The sequence below is a fragment of the Lates calcarifer genome, linkage group LG21 (genome assembly GCF_001640805.2).
Source record: "Lates calcarifer isolate ASB-BC8 linkage group LG21, TLL_Latcal_v3, whole genome shotgun sequence".
Taxonomy (NCBI): Eukaryota; Metazoa; Chordata; class Actinopteri; family Centropomidae; genus Lates; species Lates calcarifer.
The window spans coordinates 334,838-353,617 of NC_066853.1; the positions used below are offsets into that span (position 1 = coordinate 334,838).

An 18,780-nucleotide genomic window follows, 5' to 3' on the forward strand; every position below is an offset into this window, starting at 1 on the left:
AATAAAGCCAGATTTATGCTTGATGCTAGGGGTTAATGGGAGCTCCACTGCAGTTACCTACAGTGTAGGTCATAATTCAGCATCTGAATTCTCCCATTGATATCACCACCACAACACTAAAGAGCGTGTATCATGTAGTCGTATTGTGCTTTACTTATACTCCTCCTGTGCATCATTTCATTGTCCTCACATCTTTTAATACACACAGTTAACAATAAACATCTGTGCTGTTTAGAAGTGGGGTCAGATGGATCCATTTATTTTATCAGTCAGGCTAAATATACATTTTATATTATCTATAGTTTCCAACATGATAGATTTTTCACATTTGATACAGATTTTAGACATTTTCAGTCCATACATTATAGAGTTAAATGTAGGCTGGCATGTAAGAAGATACAATCATTAGAAAGTCTTTAACACATTTGGTGCTGTGTTCACATCAGATCTGAAGGACTGTGACAAAAGAAATCATGAGGCCTAGACTTAAACTATTCACTTTGGTGTCAGAGCAGGCCAGTTTCAAAATAGAGCTGTTTCCACAGAAAATTGTGTCAAACATGCTCCCAAATCACTGTGAAGTTAAAGAAAAGGATATAACGTTAAACGTTATAATGTTAAAGTAATTATCATAGCAACCTAGATGTATGTCATGTGTGTTATATTGTAGAGGTTAACAAATAGTAAGGTATCTGTCATAAGACAGGACGGGCATATGTGTTCCTGATTTTAGACATTTTCAGTCCATACAGTACAGGGTTGAACAATGGTGGGAATGTTAGAAAATATAATGATAAAAAACTTCGCAACATTTTAGGTACACTGCTCATATCAAACCTGTTTTGTAAAAATTCAACGCACACCCCAAGTGAAAAGTTGAGCAGAGAAACAAGTTGAGGTGTGCAGGTACTGACAGCTTTTTGTCTGGTCTGTTTAGAACCAGAAAAACAAACATTAATAATCTTAATGTAAGTGTAAAAGATTGAAGAGAGAGGAATGATGATTGCAATAGCTGTGAAAATTAGTCCATAAATGTTATTTACACTGGTGTCAGAGCAGGCCAGTTTGACAATAGAATAATTCAGACAGAAAACTTTGTCAATAATGTTTCCACACAGCTGTAAAGAGAAACTCAATGATGTCAAAACAACAATTGCAAGAAAAGAGAATAACCATGTTACTACAATAAGCATTGCAACTCTTTTAGTTGTCATACGTGTGTTATATTGTAGAGGATAACAGATAGCGAGGTATCTGTCATAAGACATGACGACTAAGTTTAAAAATTGTACAGTCAGATACATATGCAAACAGAAAATCTGCAGGAAACAAAAGGGAACAGAAACAGTGTGAATGTCAGAGAGGATCTGAAGCAGAAGGAATGGAAACAACCCTGTACTACCATACAGTTCATTTACAAACAGGCTGCACAGAAACAGGTACATAGGTTCATGTAAACTTCTGTTCATACAGATAATCACAATCAGAGAAACATTGGCACAAATAATTAAAATATATAACAATGTGAGAATCATGAAAAATAAATATTTGAAAGGTCCAGTTTCAAAGTAGGCACTCAGTGTTAAATATGAAACCTGTGAGGAGTTCATTCTCAACCTCATTTTAGCTGTTAAAGTAAGAATGCTTTTCAGTGGACGAACTAATTGCAACTAATTAAAATGTAAATCTTACGTTTTTACACAGTTTTGCAAAAGTCAAACTTTTTTAAAGCAAATTATAAAACCATCCATGTGATAAACAATAGCTTGCATTTATACAAACTAAACTTAGAAAACATAGATAATAACATTGTGTGAATCATACCAAGTTCCTCTGAACTGAGATCCAAACTCTGCTTCTGTTTCTTTTAAAGTTTTCAAGACAAACTCCCACAGCAGCAGTATGACTCACTGAGTGTGTGTTTTTGTTTTTTGTAATATTTATATTAATCAACCACAACATTAAAACCACTGATAGGTTGTGTGAAAAATCAAATCAAGTCAGCCTTTACTGTTGTTCGTCATACACAGATTATAAAGTTGAATGAAATAACATCTCCTACGGTCCAAGGTAGCAGTCGCAGCAGACATACATTCAACATATCCAGTGCATCCATTCTACATACTACAAAATGCAAACAGTCTGAAGAGTGTAATGTGCGAGGCAGTAGAAAAATAGGGTAGTGACGATATAAAGTGACAGTGCACGGACATTGTCTTTAAAATATCCTTAATGACCAGCTACAGCACAGTATGTGTATTGAAGTGTCCCTGATGACCGTGTTACAGTGAGTTTAGGGCTCTGATAGTTTGGGGGAAGAAGTTATTGCAGTGCCTCACAGTGTGGGACCTGATACTGCGGAATTGTCTGCCTGACGGTAGAGGGGCAGACAAGTTGTGTGCCGGGTGAGTGGAGTCCTTTACAATGGCAGAGGTTCTGTGTACGAAATGTGACTGGAAGATGTGGTGGAGGGAGACCCCTATGATCTTTTCAGCTGGCCTCACTATGCACCGCAGGGACCTGTGTTTCTGTGTGGTGCAGTTCCCAAACCACACAGTGATGTTGCTGGTCAGAATACTCAAAACACAGTCACACAGACTGGCTCTTTTGAGTCTCCACAGGAAGTACAGTCATTGATGTGCCTTCCTCACAATGCAGCTGGTGTTGGCAGACCAGGTGAGGTCATTTGAGATGTGCACACCAGGGAACTTCCTGATTCTGACTCCACTTCAAAGCCACTGATGAGCAGCAGAGGGTGGTCAGCCTGTCTTTTCTGGAATCAATCAATCATTTTGGTTTTGTTTACATTGAGAGACAGGTTGTTGTCATGGCACAGGCCAACCAGTTCTTCCAAGTCCTGTATGTATAATGTCTTTTTGTTGCTGGTGAGGCCCACTGCAGTTGTGTCATCAGCAAACTTCTTGATGAGGTTGGATTCAGATTTGGTGGGTGTGGACTTGCACACCTGCCTGTTCTGAGCTTCAAACTGTGCACAAAAGTCACTCAGCATGTCAGGGAGGCAAGTGTCACTGCTGTTGGCCCACTGTGGTGAAGTCTTGCTGTCTATAAGGGCCTGGATTCCCTGCTACGTATGTCTAGAGTCTTTAGTCTCACAGAAGTAGTTGTAAATCTTCTGTGCATACTGGTGTTTTGCTTTGTTGATTGCCCTGGAAAGCTTAGCCCTGGCTGATCTGAGAAGGTCTGCATCACCTGACTGGTGGTCAGCCATGGCTTCTGATTGGCATGTATGATAACAATCCTTACTACAGTGACATCCTTGATGCACTACTCTATGTACCCAGGCACAGAGTCTGTTTACTCTCTCTGGCAGGTGTGCTGGTCACAGGTGTCTGCTTACCTGAACATGATCCAGTTTGTGCTCTTAAAGCAGTCCTGTAGGGCTGCTGTGGCTCCTTCTGGCCAAACTCTGAAGGTCCTCGGTGTTGGCTTGGAGCATTTTGAGCAGTGGCCTGTATGCTGGTTGGAGCAGGGTACAGAGATGATTGTCTAAGATGAGGGTGGGGGGTAAAATAGATTCAGCATGTTATCTCCCCTTGTAGCAAAGTTCACATGTTAAAAGAACTTTAGTGCAACTGTTTTCAAGTTGCCGTAGTTAAAATCCCCTGCTAGAGTGAAAAAACTGTTGAGGTGGGCCATCTGTTGCTCACTGATGACATCGAGTAGTTGATGGTGGATTCCCCTGGTAGATATAATGGCCGGCTTTTCACCACTAGAAATTCAAGCTGCAGTGAGCGGCGACTTAAGAGGCACACCAGTTCTTGTTGACATAAGCGCTCACCACTGATCTTCCCTGAAGTTGCGCTGTTCCTGTCCCTGCAGAATGATGGTAGTCCTTGTAACTGGATTGCTGTGCCCAGGATGCTGTTGTGCAGACAAACATACAGCAGTTCCTTATTTCAGTTGGAATCTGAAGTAGTCCTGTTTATTATAGAGATTGTACATAAGCCAGGAGTATAGTTGGGAGAGCTGGTCAGCCAGGGCGGACTCCCACTCACTTGCCTCGCTTCCAGGTCCTCTCACACTTCTTTCACCGCATCCTCTCCCAGGCAGTTGGTTTAGATGATGTTGTGGTGGGCCTTTTTATGCCTAGAATGTTTATGCCGCATAGCATCTCTATTAGTGGTGCCAGTGTTTGTGTAGTGTGACTGTTCCCAGTGCTCAAATCCACAAGTTCTTCATGGATATAACACAGCTGAGCTACAGTGCAGACCTTCTGACATACATTCCAGTCTCTGCAACATGTATTTCCACAGAAATTAACAAAGAAAGGATCTTGATCATCTCCTTACAATGGTATCTGTCATTGTAGGGGTATATGAGGCAGCAGAAGAACAGCCATCTCTTAAATTTCATGTGTTGGAGGCAGGAAAATGGTAAAGTGTAAGGATTGGAGCGAGTTTGATGATCCAGATTGTGATGAGTAGATAACTGGGTCAGAGCATTATAGCTTCCTGCTCATGGGTTGACTTGGCCTACAAATTCCCCAGATATCAATCTGGTCAAGCATTTGTGGGATGTGTTGGAAAAACAAATCTGATCCATGGAGGCCCCCCTTGCAACTTACAGGACTTAAAGGATCTTCTGGTAACATCTTGGTGCTAGATACCACAGGACACCTTCAGAGATCCGTGGAGTCCATGCCTTCATGGGTCAGACCTGTTTTGGTGGCACTTGGGGGACCTTTTTAGACTGATTATTGTACCTGGAAAAGAATTTCAATTTCAGTCTGAAATTCTTTTTTCTGACAATCATCACCATTGGTTCCTTTGATAATGACAACAAATGACATCAGTCTGCTGATGTGGGCATCCACTGACTTGAAAGGTTTAAAAGAGGCAGAGTTATAGTTCTGTTGGGAGGGAAACACAGTGTCTTCATCACATTGTCATAAATGTTTTAGTGTCTCGCCTAACCATTATGTTGACTTTAAATAAGAGAGTGGTAAGTTTGAGGGGTTTGCCATATGTTTCTTAACGAATTTGTTGACCATAAGTAGACCGAATACTGTCTGTGTTAATGCTTTAGTTTCACAATTACTGATCTATAACACAGTGTAACATTAGGATTATACACAGTTCTACCTGTGCAGTGTTACTGTTTTAAATCGAGACAAGGATCATGATAAACTCCACACAGGTTTCATACTTTACACTTGCTGCCTACTTTGACACTGAGGGTTTTAAATACTTATTTTTCATAATTATTATCTTTCTTTATTGTTTAATTCTTGGTTCTAATGTGTTGCTGATAGTGATTATCTGTATGAACAGAAGTTTACATGAACCTATGTACCTGTTTCTGTGCAGCCTGTTTGTAAATGAACTGTATGGTAGTACAGGGTTGTTTCCATTCCTTCTGCTTCAGATCCTCTCTGACATTCACACTGTTTCTGTTCCCTTTTGTTTCCTGCAGATTTTCTGTGTGTACCTTTATGGAAGTGTAGAATTTACTAACTTAGCTGTGATGTCTTATGACAGATACCTTGCTATCTGTTGTCCTCTACAGTATCATGCACATATGACATCTAATAAGGTTGCATTTCTTATTGCTGTAATATGGTTACCTCCTTTTGTGGCTGTTTTTGTCACAACATCTTTGAGTGCTTCTTTACAGCTGTGTGGAAACATCATTAATAAAGTGTACTGTGACAACTACTCCGTCATAAAACTGGCATGTTATGACACCAGAGTGAATAATATCTATGAGCTTGTTGCTGCTTCTCTCACAGTCTGTGTTCCAGTTTCTGTAATATTTTACACTTATATGAAGATTCTTAAAGTCTGTTTTTCTGGTTCTAAACAGACCAGACAAAAAGCTGTCAGTACCTGCACACCTCACCTTGTTTCACTGATCAACTTTTCTTTTGGGGTTTTCTTTGAAATATTACAGAGCAGGTTTGATATGAGCAGTGTACCTAATATGTTGCGGATATTTTTATCATTGTACTTTCTCACATGCCAGCCGCTCTTCAATCCTGTAATGTATGGATTGAATATGTCCAAAATATGCTTCATATGTAAAAATCTGCTTTTAGGTTCTGCTGAGAAGTGTAGATCATCCAACAGATTTGTGCAGCTTGAATAACAAGAAAAATAAATAAATGTATGTTTGTCTTTGACCAAACAGCTATGTAATATTAATTTCTTCAGGTCACAGATTTCATCAAAAGAGACGAAATTTATCATGCAAATTTTACCAAAAAAAAAAAAAAAAAAGGCTTGATTTCAGTCTATTTGATAATAGACAACAGTTAATACACAGTTTTATGTGTATTCAGTAAAGGAAATCTACTGTTTATTTAGACGTTGTTACATCTAAAATCTTAGCATTCTCAGCCAAGATTTTAGATGGTGAAATTTTGAAAGCAATTTTAAATTGTGTATTGAGAATTAGTTAATTATTAATCACATAAAGGAACAAAGTCAATTTACTTGTCTTAAGCTTAGAGTCATTTTAAGACTCTCCCTTGGTGATAATGCTCAACTTTATCAGATTATTAGAACTCTGAAGAGTTAGACTTTACTAAACAAACATAATTTTCACATTTGATGCACTGAAAGAGTGAGTCCAAAATTGTAAATCCAGAGTTACAAACTTTCCTCAGGTGTCTCAGTTCCAATACACTTTACAAGTAGGGAGAATACATGGGACAAAATGTACAGCAAAATATAAAATAATAAAACAACTATATTAAAAACATAAAATGTTGATGTTTGAGAAGTTTGAAAAGGTGATGCGCAGGTCTTAAGTTTTGAGTTATAGGGAAGGCTGTAATGAAGTGAATAAAGATGGATTTTATCATTTAAAGATTTCAGTTGAACATATTGTTCAACATGTAATAGTGTGAACCCTTTAGAATTTTTCCTATTTCTTCATAAATATGACCTAAAACATCATCAGATTTTAACACAAGGTTCACATGCTTTTGCCACTTACAGATATATAATAGTGGGTCATTTTCCTCAATAAATAAATGATCAAGCATAATAATTTACTCTCGTTTGCTTATTTGGATTCTCTTAATCTACTTTTTAGGACTTGCATGAAAATCTAAAATCTAGAAAATTCTAAAAATGTAGAAAATTCTAAGGGGTTCACAAACTTAAACAATCTACAAACGTGAATAATAAGATGAGAATGATGCAGCTCCACAATCAGCAAAATAACACGTTTTTTTATCCCTCCTTGCTGGCAACCGCTGTGGCTGGAAGCAGTATGATTTTGGGTTGTCCGTCCATACGTATGCCTATCTCATTCTTTTTAATGTGTTATCTCAAGACTGCCTTGAAGGAATCTCTTCAAATTTTGCACAAGCCTTTACTTGGACTCAAGGATGAAGTGAGTGGAATTTGGTGGTCGAAAGTCAAAGTTCAAGGTCACTGGGATCACACAAAACACGTTTTTGGCTGTAACTCAAGAATTCATATGTTAATTAAGTGCAACTGGACTGGCTGGTGGAATTATACAACTGCAAGGTGGTAATTTTAGTTATTTCTTACAACAGCAATTTACTTTAACTTTTTGATAGTTGTGTTAAAGTATAAGGCCCAGAACACTTTCCCTCTTTCGCTGTGGAATCCCTATGTGCAACAATGGAGGCATGACATTTTTACAGGTGGACATGCAAATTAGATGTATTTATTACCATTTGCAGTCACTTTCTTCCTCCAGTGTTTACACATACTTTCGTCCACATTTTTGGCTCACCTCTTTCAACGCCTTCAAATCCAAAATGTTGCCATATTGTCACAGTTTTAGAGTGCCATGTCTCCTCTCGTCAACAACCCAAAAAACGTGAACTTTCTAGTATTTTTCTACTGAAATTTGTTCTCCTTCACGTTGCTGGCTGTAGCTTGTCAGTCACGTGTGGTTCTGTTAGTCTGTTAATAAACAAAGATGACATTTTGCCAATCACATTGACATATTGCTTATTACTAATGTAATACAAACTGGATTTAGCGCAGTGATACCTTCAGCACAAGTTGCTAATGTAATGGAAATCGACCCAACTCTAGTCATGACATGTTCTTCCACTTTGAATTTTAACCATTTCTTTGTATCTCATTTTATCTCAACAATTAAAATAGTAACACATATCTAGTCTGCAACTCTTTTTTTTCCAAGCACCAGTTAGAAAATCATCACCATTGTTTCCTTTGATAATGACATTAATCTGCTGATGTGGGCATCCACTGACTTGAAAGGTTTAAAAGAGGCAGAGTTATAGTTCAATTGGGAGGGAGGTACAGTGTCTTCATCACAATGTCATAAGATGTTTTTAGTGTCTCGCCTAGTATTATGTTGACTTTAAATAAGAGAGTGGTAAGTGACTATAAGTAGACGGAATACTGTTTGTGTTAATGCTTTAGTTGCACACTTACAGATCTATAACACAAAGTAACATTAGGGTTATACATAATTCTTCCTTTGCACAGTGTTACTGTGTTTTGAACCGTGATGATTATCATGATAAACTCCACACAGGTTTCATATTTTACACTTGCTGCCTACTTTGACACTGAGGGTTTTAAATACTTATTTTTCATGATCATCATGTCTTTATATATTTTAACTGTCTGTGCCAATGTGTTGCTGATAGTGATTATATGTATGAACAGAAGTTTACATGAACCTATGTACCTGTTTCTGTGCAGCCTGTTTGTAAATGAACTGTATGGTAGTACAGGGTTGTTTCCATTCCTTCTGCTTCAGATCCTCTCTGACATTCACACTGTTTCTACTTCTTTTTGTTTCCTGCAGATTTTCTGTTTGTATTTTTATGGAAGTGTAGAATTTACTAACTTAGCTGTGATGTCTTATGACAGATACCTCGCTATCTGTTATCCTCTACAATATAACACACAAATGACATCTAATAAGGTTGCATTTCTTATTGCTGTAATATGGTTACCTCCTTTTGTAGCTGTTTTTGTCACAACATCTTTGAGTGCTTCTTTACAGCTGTGTGGAAACATCATTAATAAAGTGTACTGTGACAACTACTCCGTCATAAAACTGGCATGTTATGACACCAGAGTGAATAATATCTATGAGCTCATTGCTGCTTCTCTCACAATTCCTGTTCCAGTTTCTGTAATATTTTACACTTACATAAAGATTCTAAAAGTTTGTTTTTCTGGTTCTAAACAGACCAGACAAAAAGCTGTCAGTACCTGCACACCTCACCTTGCTTCACTGATCAACTTTTCTTTTGGGGTTTTCTTTGAAATATTACAGAGCAGGTTTGATATGAGCAGTGTACCTAATATGTTGCGGATATTTTTATCATTGTACTTTCTCACATGCCAGCCGCTCTTCAACCCTGTAATGTATGGATTGAATATGTCCAAAATATGCTTCATATGTAAAAATCTGCTTTTAGGTTCTGCTGAGAAGTGTAGATCATCCAACAGATTTGTGCAGCTTGAATAACAAGAAAAATAAATAAATAAATGTATGTATGTCTTTGACCATACAGCTATGTAATAGTAATTTCTTCAAGTCACAGATTTCATCGAGAGGAAATTTATCATGCAAATTTTACACAAAAAAAAGGCTTGATTTCAGTCTATCTGACAATAGACAACAGTTAATACACAGTTTTATGTGTGTTCAGTGAAAGGAAATCTACTGTTTATTTAGAGGTTATTACATCTAAAATCATTCTCAGCCAAGATTTTAGATGGTGAAATTTTGAAAGCAATTTTAAATTGTGTATTGAGAATTAATTGAGCATTAAAGTTCTGTTGCATTATTTCATTATTTTAAGTTTGTGATATTTTATTCCTAGGCTATAATGCCAACCTTAGTCAGATCATTATAAATCCTAGGCCTCTGAAGTGTTAGACTTTAGTTCATAAACACAGGAAAAGTTCCAAATTTGAAAACAGAGCAAAAACTAAGGAAAAGCAGCAGGAGAAAGATCCTGCTTCCAGGAAAGATATTAAAGCTCCATTTATTAATATATAAATAAATCTATATATATTGTCATCACTTTCATCAATGTATAATCTGGTCCTTATCCAGGTAGTGGTTGTGGTGGCATGAGGAAGCAGTGGTCCATGGCTTTAAAGGTTGGAGGTCCTCACATATTCTTCAAGGGTGAACTCGGACACTCTTTAGAGGAAAATCTTATAATGTCCACTTATTTCCACAATCTTTTAAACTTCTTTCAGTCATTACCCAAAGTATTCATGACAATAGGTGATGGTTGGAACATAGATTTACTAGTGCATTAATAAATGTGCCTTGAGATGACTGTTGTTGTGATATGGCGCTATATAAATAAAATTGAATTGAATTGAATTGAAATGATAAATTAGCTGCATTTATATAGAGTATTTCTAGTCATATCAACCACTCAAAGCACTTTACACTACAGGTCACTTCTGACTCCAGTTAGCTTCTGTTGATTAGCTGAGAGGTTCACTTACATTTTCTAACCTACACTGAGTGTTTGAATGATGTTTTCAAAATTGACAAGAACAACAAAATCTGTATGTTAATAGATAAAAGAGATTGTGTCTGTTGCTTTTCACAAGAAGCAGCTGCTGATGCAAATCATGCCAAATCTACTACAGAATGACTTTAAAAAAAACAAAAAACAAAAAACAAAACTTGACCTAAATGTTGTGGAATGAGCTCTGAAAGTCTTTCGCACCGGACATTCTGAGAATCTGTCTGAGCTGAAACAGCTCTGTTGGAAGAATGGTTCAAACTTCCTCTCAAACATTTTTCTTGTTTGTATGTTATGAGCCCATGCTTGTTGTGTTTTTCTATACTTATGACTTATTTGAAAATCAGATCACATTTATAAGTGAGTAATGCAGAAAACCAGGTCATCCCAAAGGGTTCACATACTTTTTCTTGTGGTGGGTCCACAACATGGTGTCCCCATGTCATCTATTTGAGCTGGGCCCTATGAGGGTAGGCCAGGCTTCCAGGTTCTCACTGGCAAGCTCCTCTGTCAGACCCAGCCTTAGAGGGCCACAGACTGCCTAATTTAGCCCAGGAACTTTGCTTTTGATAAGTATCCTGGAATCGTTCTTGGACTCCTTGCTTGGGATCAGTTTTTACCCCCATCAACACTCAGGTCCATGAGATATGCGAAGTTCACCATGTGAGTGATCTTATTAATAAATCAACATAAAAATGGCTGTATGCAGCTGATTCTGTTACAGAAATGTTACAGAATTATATAGTCACTACAATTACATTGGCGGAAAAAAAAGGGAACAGAATGCACCTGACCGCAGTTTGCCACAAGAAAAGGGTCTGAATACTGTTGTATATGAAAGATTTCAGTTGTTTTTAATAAATTTGCAGAAATTTCGGAAAAGTCTAAATCTGTTGAATGTAGACTGATGGACAGAAATAGTAATTCTATCAATTCAGAACCGTAACTTCACACTACGATAAACTTTGGAAAAAGTGAAGGGGTCTGAATACATGCTGAAGCCACTGTATAGTTGGTAGTGTTAGACAATCACAAATGACATTTTTGTGTTACAAAGTTTCACAATATATTATACTAACTATACTATACCAACAATAGCTGACAACGTTAAAATGAGGTCAGTGCAGCACACGGTCAGGTCAGCACAAAAGAATTTGGATCTTGAGTCACCTAATAAGGTCAGTATTAGGGTTCATGCTGTTTTTGTACCTGTTGAATTTAGATGAATTTGATTTTACAAATGGCACATTTTTACAGAATAATGTTTACAAATTGCAATTAAAAAATCATATTTAATATATCATATTACTTTGATTTATTACTTGTAATTTGTTAAGACAAAATTCTGCTCCATCTGTTTCTGTTGTAACTTTCATGTTTAATTTTCTGTTTCGTACACAGTTTCCTTCAGACACCATTGTGGTTTACAAGTCAAAACATCAAAGGTTTTTTTTTTATTCAAGCTAAACAAATCTGTTTTTACATATGTTATGTATTTTGGACATTTTCAGTCCATACATTACAGGGTTAAACAGAGGTTGGCATGTGAGAAAGTATAATGACAAAAAAATATGCAACACATTAGGTACACTGCTCATGTGAAACCTGCTTTGTAACACTTCAAAGCAAACCCCAAAAGAAAAGTTGATCAGAGAAGCAAGGTGAGGTGTGCAGGTACTGACAGCTTTTTGTCTGGTCTGTTTAGAACCAGAGAAACAAACTTTAAGAATCTTCATGTAAGTGTAAAGAATTAAAATGAGAGGACAAAAGACTGAGAAGGCAGTAACAAGTAGTCCATAGATGTTATTTACTGTTGTGTCAGAGCAGGCCAGTTTGACAACAGAGTAGTTCACACAGTACACATTATCAATGATGTTTCCACACAGCTGTAAAGAGGAGGTCAAGGATACTGTGCCAACAACTACAAGAAAAGCAGTCAACCATGTTACAGCAATAAGCACAGCAACCTTGTTAAATGTCATTCGTGTGTTATATTGTAGAGGATAACAGATAGCGAGATATCTGTCATAAGACATGATGGCTAAGTTGAAAAATTCTACACAAGCATACGAGTACACACAATAAATCTGCAGGAAACAAAAGTGAACAGAAACAGTGTGAATGTCAGAGAGGATCTGAAGCAGAAGGAATGGAAACAACCCTGTACTACCATACAGTTCATTTACAAACAGGCTGCACAGAAACAGGTACATAGGTTCATGTAAACTTCTGTTCATACAGATAATCACTATCAGCAGCACATTGGTACAAATAATTAAAATATATAACAATGTGAGAATCATGAAAAATAGATATTTTAACGCCCTGGTGTCAAAATAGGCAGCAAGTGTTAAATATGAAACCTGCGTGTAGTTCATGATTCCTGAAATAAACTACATCTTATTATCTTTGTCCAAATTTAACTGGTTTAAACTTCACATTGTTTGTGTGAGCACAATACATCCAGCACACAGAAATGATCCAGTAAACAAATTTTACAAACCTGTAACCTTAAAGTCAATGTAATGGTTAAACTACAAAACAGAATTGATGATGTGTGTATCATCATCTGAGCTGAAACTCTGCTTCTGCTTCTTTTAAACTTTTCAAGTTGGAGAACGCCCACAGCAGCAGTCTGACCTCACTATCAAAATATCCCACTGGTCCTTATTGATCATAGAATAACTAAACCTGTATGGACCAAATATTTAAGAATTTTGAGAAGATTTCACAGCACAATTAAGTATAACAAAAAAATTGAACAATTATTTTGTACATCAGCAGAGAGTTTTGCTGATGTGACATTGAGTTTTTGAATGTCTGTTGTCTGCAGTTAGACCCAAATACCCCAAACAATTGACATAATACCCAATCTGGGTAGACTCAGACAGACCACTTTAACAATTATAATAAAGCTACATGTTTTTTGAGCTACATTTTTAAGTCTAATACCTGGTTAAAGATTCTTTTGCCATTTACATTCACCCATCCATTCATTTTCCACTGCTTATCTTAGATTGGGTTGTGGTAACTGTATGGTATGGCTTCAGATCTGATGGTAAAACCACAAAGTCAATCAACGATCTTTGGCCTAAGGTGTTCCAGTACCAGGTATGCTTATGAACCACCATATATTCAAGCGTGGTGTTTATTACAGTCAATCCATGTTTAGCACAGAAGTCCAACCACTCAGGTTCGGATCAGATAGGCCGTTCCTACCAATCATTCCCCTCCAGGTTTTGTCTTCATTGCCCCATGTGAGAGTTGAGGTCCCTGGGCAGAACCCTTTCCAGGACACCACCCAGTGAGACCTATTTTGATAACTCCACACCAGCAACAGCCATGAGTGGCTGAACTGAGTATATTTTGGTGTTCAAAGTTTAAGGTCACAGTGATGTCACATTCTTGTGAAAGCAATATATGACGAAATCTAGGATGAAATATTGGTGGTCAAGGTCACTGTGACCATTCAAAAAACATGTCTCAAGAATTCACACGTTAATTGATTGCACCTTGACTTGTTGACAGAGGTATACAACAGCGAGGAGGCAATTCTCGTCTGATTATAAACTCTGACTCAGTGTTGCTTCCTCATAAGGTTTCTCATATTTGCTTTGAGGAGTCATTGCACCTGCCAACAAATCTCTCAGGGTCCTGTGGCTGCTCAAAGCCCATGACCTCATTGAGGTGGTGATTCTTGGAGGGGATCATCATTTGGTGGTGATGTTTTTCTCAAAGTTAACAGTTTAAATGTGAAATGTGTGAATTGCTCTTCCCTCAAAACCTTTGTTTACGTCTTGTTGCTTTGGACCACAGACAGTGCTTTGAGCTTGTACATGTGGAAAGTGGTTGTATCAGGGAACTTTGGGGGAAAAAAAGACTGTGATGGCCAAAATATAAGTCATGATTGGTGTGGAACATTATTTTTATTGCTGATGAAATTAAAATAAATTTATAGTGAAGCACATGTTGTAACTACTAAGGTATTAACAGTACATCATCATAGTAAATATACAGAGCAAATCTGATAAGCAATAATCTATTAACACACTAATGGTAAGGATATTATTGGGACCACTACAGAGCCAACAGATTCCATCCCCAGTTTGAAGCTCATGCTGTTTGGGGTAGCTGTTGAATTTAGATTAACTCTACAAATGTGATGTTATGGCAGAATTAAGGTTCCAAATTGTAATTTCATTCATATCTATGTTAAATAAATGGTTTTATCAGCTTATTTGAGCTTTGTTTTACTTGTGAAAATATAGACATTGTATTTCTGATCCATATTAAAGATAATCATGAAACAAAATTAATTAAGACAATTTTTTTCAAACAATTTACTGATGTTGTTTACATACTCGTCTTTTTTATACCCACAGTTGAGTTCAGACAGAATTCAAATGAACAAGTCAAATGTTCAAATAAAACAAGGTGATAAAATTATCTACACGTCACAGCAAAACAGACCTTTACATATATTACGTATTTGAGACATTTTCAGTCCATACAGTACAGGGTTTAAGAGGGGTTGGCATGTTACAATATATAATGCTAAAAATATTCTCAACACATTAGGTACACTGATCATATCAAACCTGCTCTGTAATAATTCAAAGCAAATCCCAAAAGAAAAGTTGAGCAGAGAAACAAGGTGAGGTGTGCAGGTACTGACAGCTTTTTGTCTGGTCTGTTTAGACCCAGAAAAACAAACTTTAAGAATCTTCACGTAAGTGTAAAAGATTAAAATTAGAGGACCAAAGACTGAGAAGGCAGTAACAAATAGTCCATAGATGTTATTTACTGTTGTGTCAGAGCAGGCCAGTTTGACAACAGAGTAGTTGTTACAGACCACTTTGTTAATAATGTTTCCACACAGCTGTAAAGAGGAGCTCAAGGATATTGTGACAGAAACTAGAAGTAAGTTGTATATCCATGTTGCAGCAATAATCATTGCAACCTTGTTGGACGTCATTTGTGTGTTATATTGTAGAGGATAACAGATAGCAAGATATCTGTCATAAGACATGATGGCTAAGTTGAAAAATTCTATACTTATATATGTATAAACACAATAAATCTGCAGGAAACAAAAGGGAACAGAAACAGTGTGAATGTCAGAGAGGATCTGAAGCAGAAGGAATGGAAACAACCCTGTACTACCATACAATTCATTTACAAACAGGCTGCACAGAAACAGGTACATAGGTTCATGTAAACTTCTGTTCATACAGATAATCACTATCAGCAACACATTGGCACAAAGAATTAAAACATATAACAATGTGAGAATCATAAAATATAAGTATTTTAAGGATCCAGTGTCAAAGTAGGCAGCAAGTGTGAAATAAGAAATCTGTGTAGAGTTCATCATGATCCTCCTTTGGTTCATAACACTGTTTACAGGATGAACTAATAATGATTATTTCACATTTTGTTAGAGATTTACAGAGGGTTAATTAGTTAAAACTTCACATTCATGATTGCTGGTCAGTGTATGAAAACAATACATCAATCACACATGAACAATACTCAGTTTACTTACACAAGAAGAAATTCATCATCCAGTGAACATAGACTTAAAACCTTAAACTCAATGTGATGCTGATGATAAACTACAGAACACAGTTAATTAAACTGTGTGAGTCACAATAACTGAGCTGAAACTCACTTCTGCTTCTTTTAAACTTTTCAAGTTGATGGACGCCCACAGTAGCAGTCTGACCTCACCATCAAAATATCCCACTGATTTTGAAGTCTGAATGACATAGGTACAACTGTGTAGGCTAAATCTACTTCTGTCTCTTGAACACTATGAACACCGTCATTGGTCACTGGTCACTCTTTTTCATGGTGGTCAGGGGCAGTACCTGAAGACTGGCTGACAGGGTTGACGATTACCAGAGGCTGTACTCCATTCATTGTCAGACATTGTGTTGTACACAACATCTGTGGGAAAGTGTTTCCCATTGTGCTGAAAGTGAGTCTACATCCCCACCAATACGTTTTAATTTTAAAACAGTATTGCTATTGTTACAGATGACATCCACACTACTAAAGAATTTTTGAGCCCCCAATATGGAGACATTTCCAGACTTTTGCTGGTTCTGTTTTAGCCTGAAAAGTCAGGGGTTGAATTTTTGTCTGGATGAGCAAAAACTCAGACTTTTGGTAAAGATGACACAGACACCCACATTCACTTCCTGATTGGTTCTTACCAGCTTCAACTAAGGGCTTGACTGCCAGCTGTGAAGGCAACATGGATAACAAATTACAAGGGTTGCTGATCTTGGCATCTTTGTTAGCAACTGTTGTCCAGAATGTAATTACACAACCGTTATATATTTTTTTCATAGTACTTTCAGCAACTAAGCAACCACATGCAGAGAAGACAATCGGCCCCAAGTTTACATTGGCAGGTACATGTCTAGTGTATGGGAATGGTCATGTCCTGTGTGTTTTCAGGTGTGTTAATATGGACAGAAGGTATTTCTGATAAACAGCTAAAACACTTGTCTGGGCTGAGATGTTTCCATTTTAAAATGAAAACATTTTGGTGTGAATGTAGCCTGAGACGGCTCTCAAAGTTAGCAGTACTTTTTTGGACATGGAACAGTCTTTCTGTCCTCACACTTACCCTTCTTCCACCAAATCAGCTCTAGTTCTTGAACCCGTTTTGTTCAGGATTCTTGGAACCTTGGTACTATCCAGTGAACCAGACATGCATTTCCACCAGTTTTGAGCAGAACCATTGTAATCAGGGATGCATCATTCACAGAGGGTGTGGTACAACACATTGATTATCTGTGATAATTGTACCGTTACTGTATTTGTCAGCAGACCAATGCATGCTCTTTTTTCCCCCAGTTTCTCACATTCCCTCTTCTTCCTTTTTTTCAATCAGCTATTCTTGGTAAAGCTGGTGAGAAAAGGGCATCAAAAATCTAATAAAGTCACTACCATTACTAACATATGCCGCACAAAACAGTGGGATCATAACATGAGAGAATTTAATTAAACACTAATGTGTTTAAACCAAAATTGTTCTGTTTCTTTAACACAAACTGGATTGAAAAGCAGTTGTGTTTTATATTAGACACAGTTCAGTTCAGCATTTCATAGACTTTGGTAGCAATGGAAATCAAAGGTGATCCACAGTGAACACATCAGCCGTCTTTGGTGTCTGAGTTACAGTGATATTGTATTTCTGAAATGCCTTTCTGTCACAGAGAACTACACACAATCATACAGGTGACAATAGAACAGTGGAGTCAGATGCATCCATTTGTTTTGTTTTGTTCGTCAGGCTGGACAGATATTTTAGGATCTACTCTTTCCAACAGAACAGACTTTTACATAAATTACAAATTTTAGACATTTTCAGTCCGTACAGTACAGGGCTGAAGAGTGGCTGACATGTTATAAAATATAATGACAGAAATATTCGCAACATAACAGGTACACTGTTCATACTAAACCTGGTCTGTACTACGTCAAAGAAACACCCAAAAGAAAAGTTGAGCAGAGAAGCAAGGTGAGGTGTGCAGGTACTGACAGCTTTTTGTCTGGTCTGTTTAGAACCAGAAAAACAAACTTTAAGAATCTTCACGTAAGTGTAAAGAATTAAAATTAAAAGAGCAACAACTATGAGAGTAGTGGTAACAAGTCCGTAAATGTTATTTACTGTTGTGTCAGAGCAGGCCAGTTTCACAATAGAGTAGTTGTCACAGGCCACTTTGTTAAGGATGTTTCCACACAACTGTAAAGAGGAACTCAAGGATATTGTTCCAACAACTGCAAGAAAAGGGGAGAACCATGTTGCAGCAATAAGCATGGCGACCTTGTTAGATGTCATTTGTGTGTTATATTGTAGAGGATAACAGATAGCAAGGTATCTGTCATAAGACATGATGGCTAAGTTGAAAAATTCCACACCTACATACGAGTACAAACAGAAAATCTGCAGGAAACAAAAGGGAACAGAAACAGTGTGAATGTCAGAGAGGATCTGAAGCAGAAGGAATGGAAACAACCCTGTACTACCATACAGTTCATTTACAAACAGGCTGCACAGAAACAGGTACATAGGTTCATGTAAACTTCTGTTCATACAGATAATCACAATCAGCAACACATTGGCACAAAGAATTAAAACATATAACAATGTGAGACTCATGAAAAATAGATATTTTAACAGTCCAGTGTCAAAGTAGGCAGCAAGTTTGAAGTTAGAAAACTGTGTGGAGTTCATAATGATCCTCTTATAGCTCAGTAAGCAGTTTTATCACTGTTCACAGAGTGAA

At 37.2% G+C, this 18,780-nt stretch overlaps 6 protein-coding genes across 6 annotated transcripts; 2 read left to right on the forward strand and 4 right to left on the reverse strand.

Moving 5' to 3' along the window:
- Window positions 1–619: 619 nt before the first annotated feature.
- Window positions 620–1,655, reverse strand: LOC127139053 (olfactory receptor 11A1-like). The gene has a single exon (XM_051065583.1). It carries the CDS (start codon window positions 1,620–1,622, stop codon window positions 696–698), a length of 927 nt encoding a protein of 308 aa, XP_050921540.1. The 5' UTR covers window positions 1,623–1,655; the 3' UTR covers window positions 620–695.
- A 3,466-nt stretch (window positions 1,656–5,121) lies between these two features.
- On the forward strand, window positions 5,122–6,105 carry LOC108902898 (olfactory receptor 2G6-like). Its single transcript, XM_018704907.1, has one exon. The coding sequence runs from the start codon at window positions 5,140–5,142 to the stop codon at window positions 6,103–6,105; it is 966 nt and encodes a 321-aa protein (XP_018560423.1). The 5' UTR covers window positions 5,122–5,139.
- Window positions 6,106–8,478: 2,373 nt separating this feature from the next.
- LOC108902897 (olfactory receptor 11A1-like) lies at window positions 8,479–9,453 on the forward strand. The gene has a single exon (XM_018704906.1). The coding sequence runs from the start codon at window positions 8,479–8,481 to the stop codon at window positions 9,451–9,453; it is 975 nt and encodes a 324-aa protein (XP_018560422.1).
- Window positions 9,454–11,940: 2,487 nt separating this feature from the next.
- LOC108902896 (olfactory receptor 11A1-like) lies at window positions 11,941–13,039 on the reverse strand. Its single transcript, XM_018704905.2, has one exon. The coding sequence runs from the start codon at window positions 12,853–12,855 to the stop codon at window positions 11,941–11,943; it is 915 nt and encodes a 304-aa protein (XP_018560421.1). The 5' UTR covers window positions 12,856–13,039.
- Window positions 13,040–14,908: 1,869 nt separating this feature from the next.
- On the reverse strand, window positions 14,909–16,151 carry LOC108902895 (olfactory receptor 49-like). Its single transcript, XM_018704903.2, has one exon. It carries the CDS (start codon window positions 15,867–15,869, stop codon window positions 14,925–14,927), a length of 945 nt encoding a protein of 314 aa, XP_018560419.1. The 5' UTR covers window positions 15,870–16,151; the 3' UTR covers window positions 14,909–14,924.
- A 1,653-nt stretch (window positions 16,152–17,804) lies between these two features.
- LOC108902934 (olfactory receptor 11A1-like) lies at window positions 17,805–18,731 on the reverse strand. Its single transcript, XM_018704960.2, has one exon. The coding sequence runs from the start codon at window positions 18,726–18,728 to the stop codon at window positions 17,805–17,807; it is 924 nt and encodes a 307-aa protein (XP_018560476.2). The 5' UTR covers window positions 18,729–18,731.
- Between the last annotated feature and the right edge of the window lie 49 nt (window positions 18,732–18,780).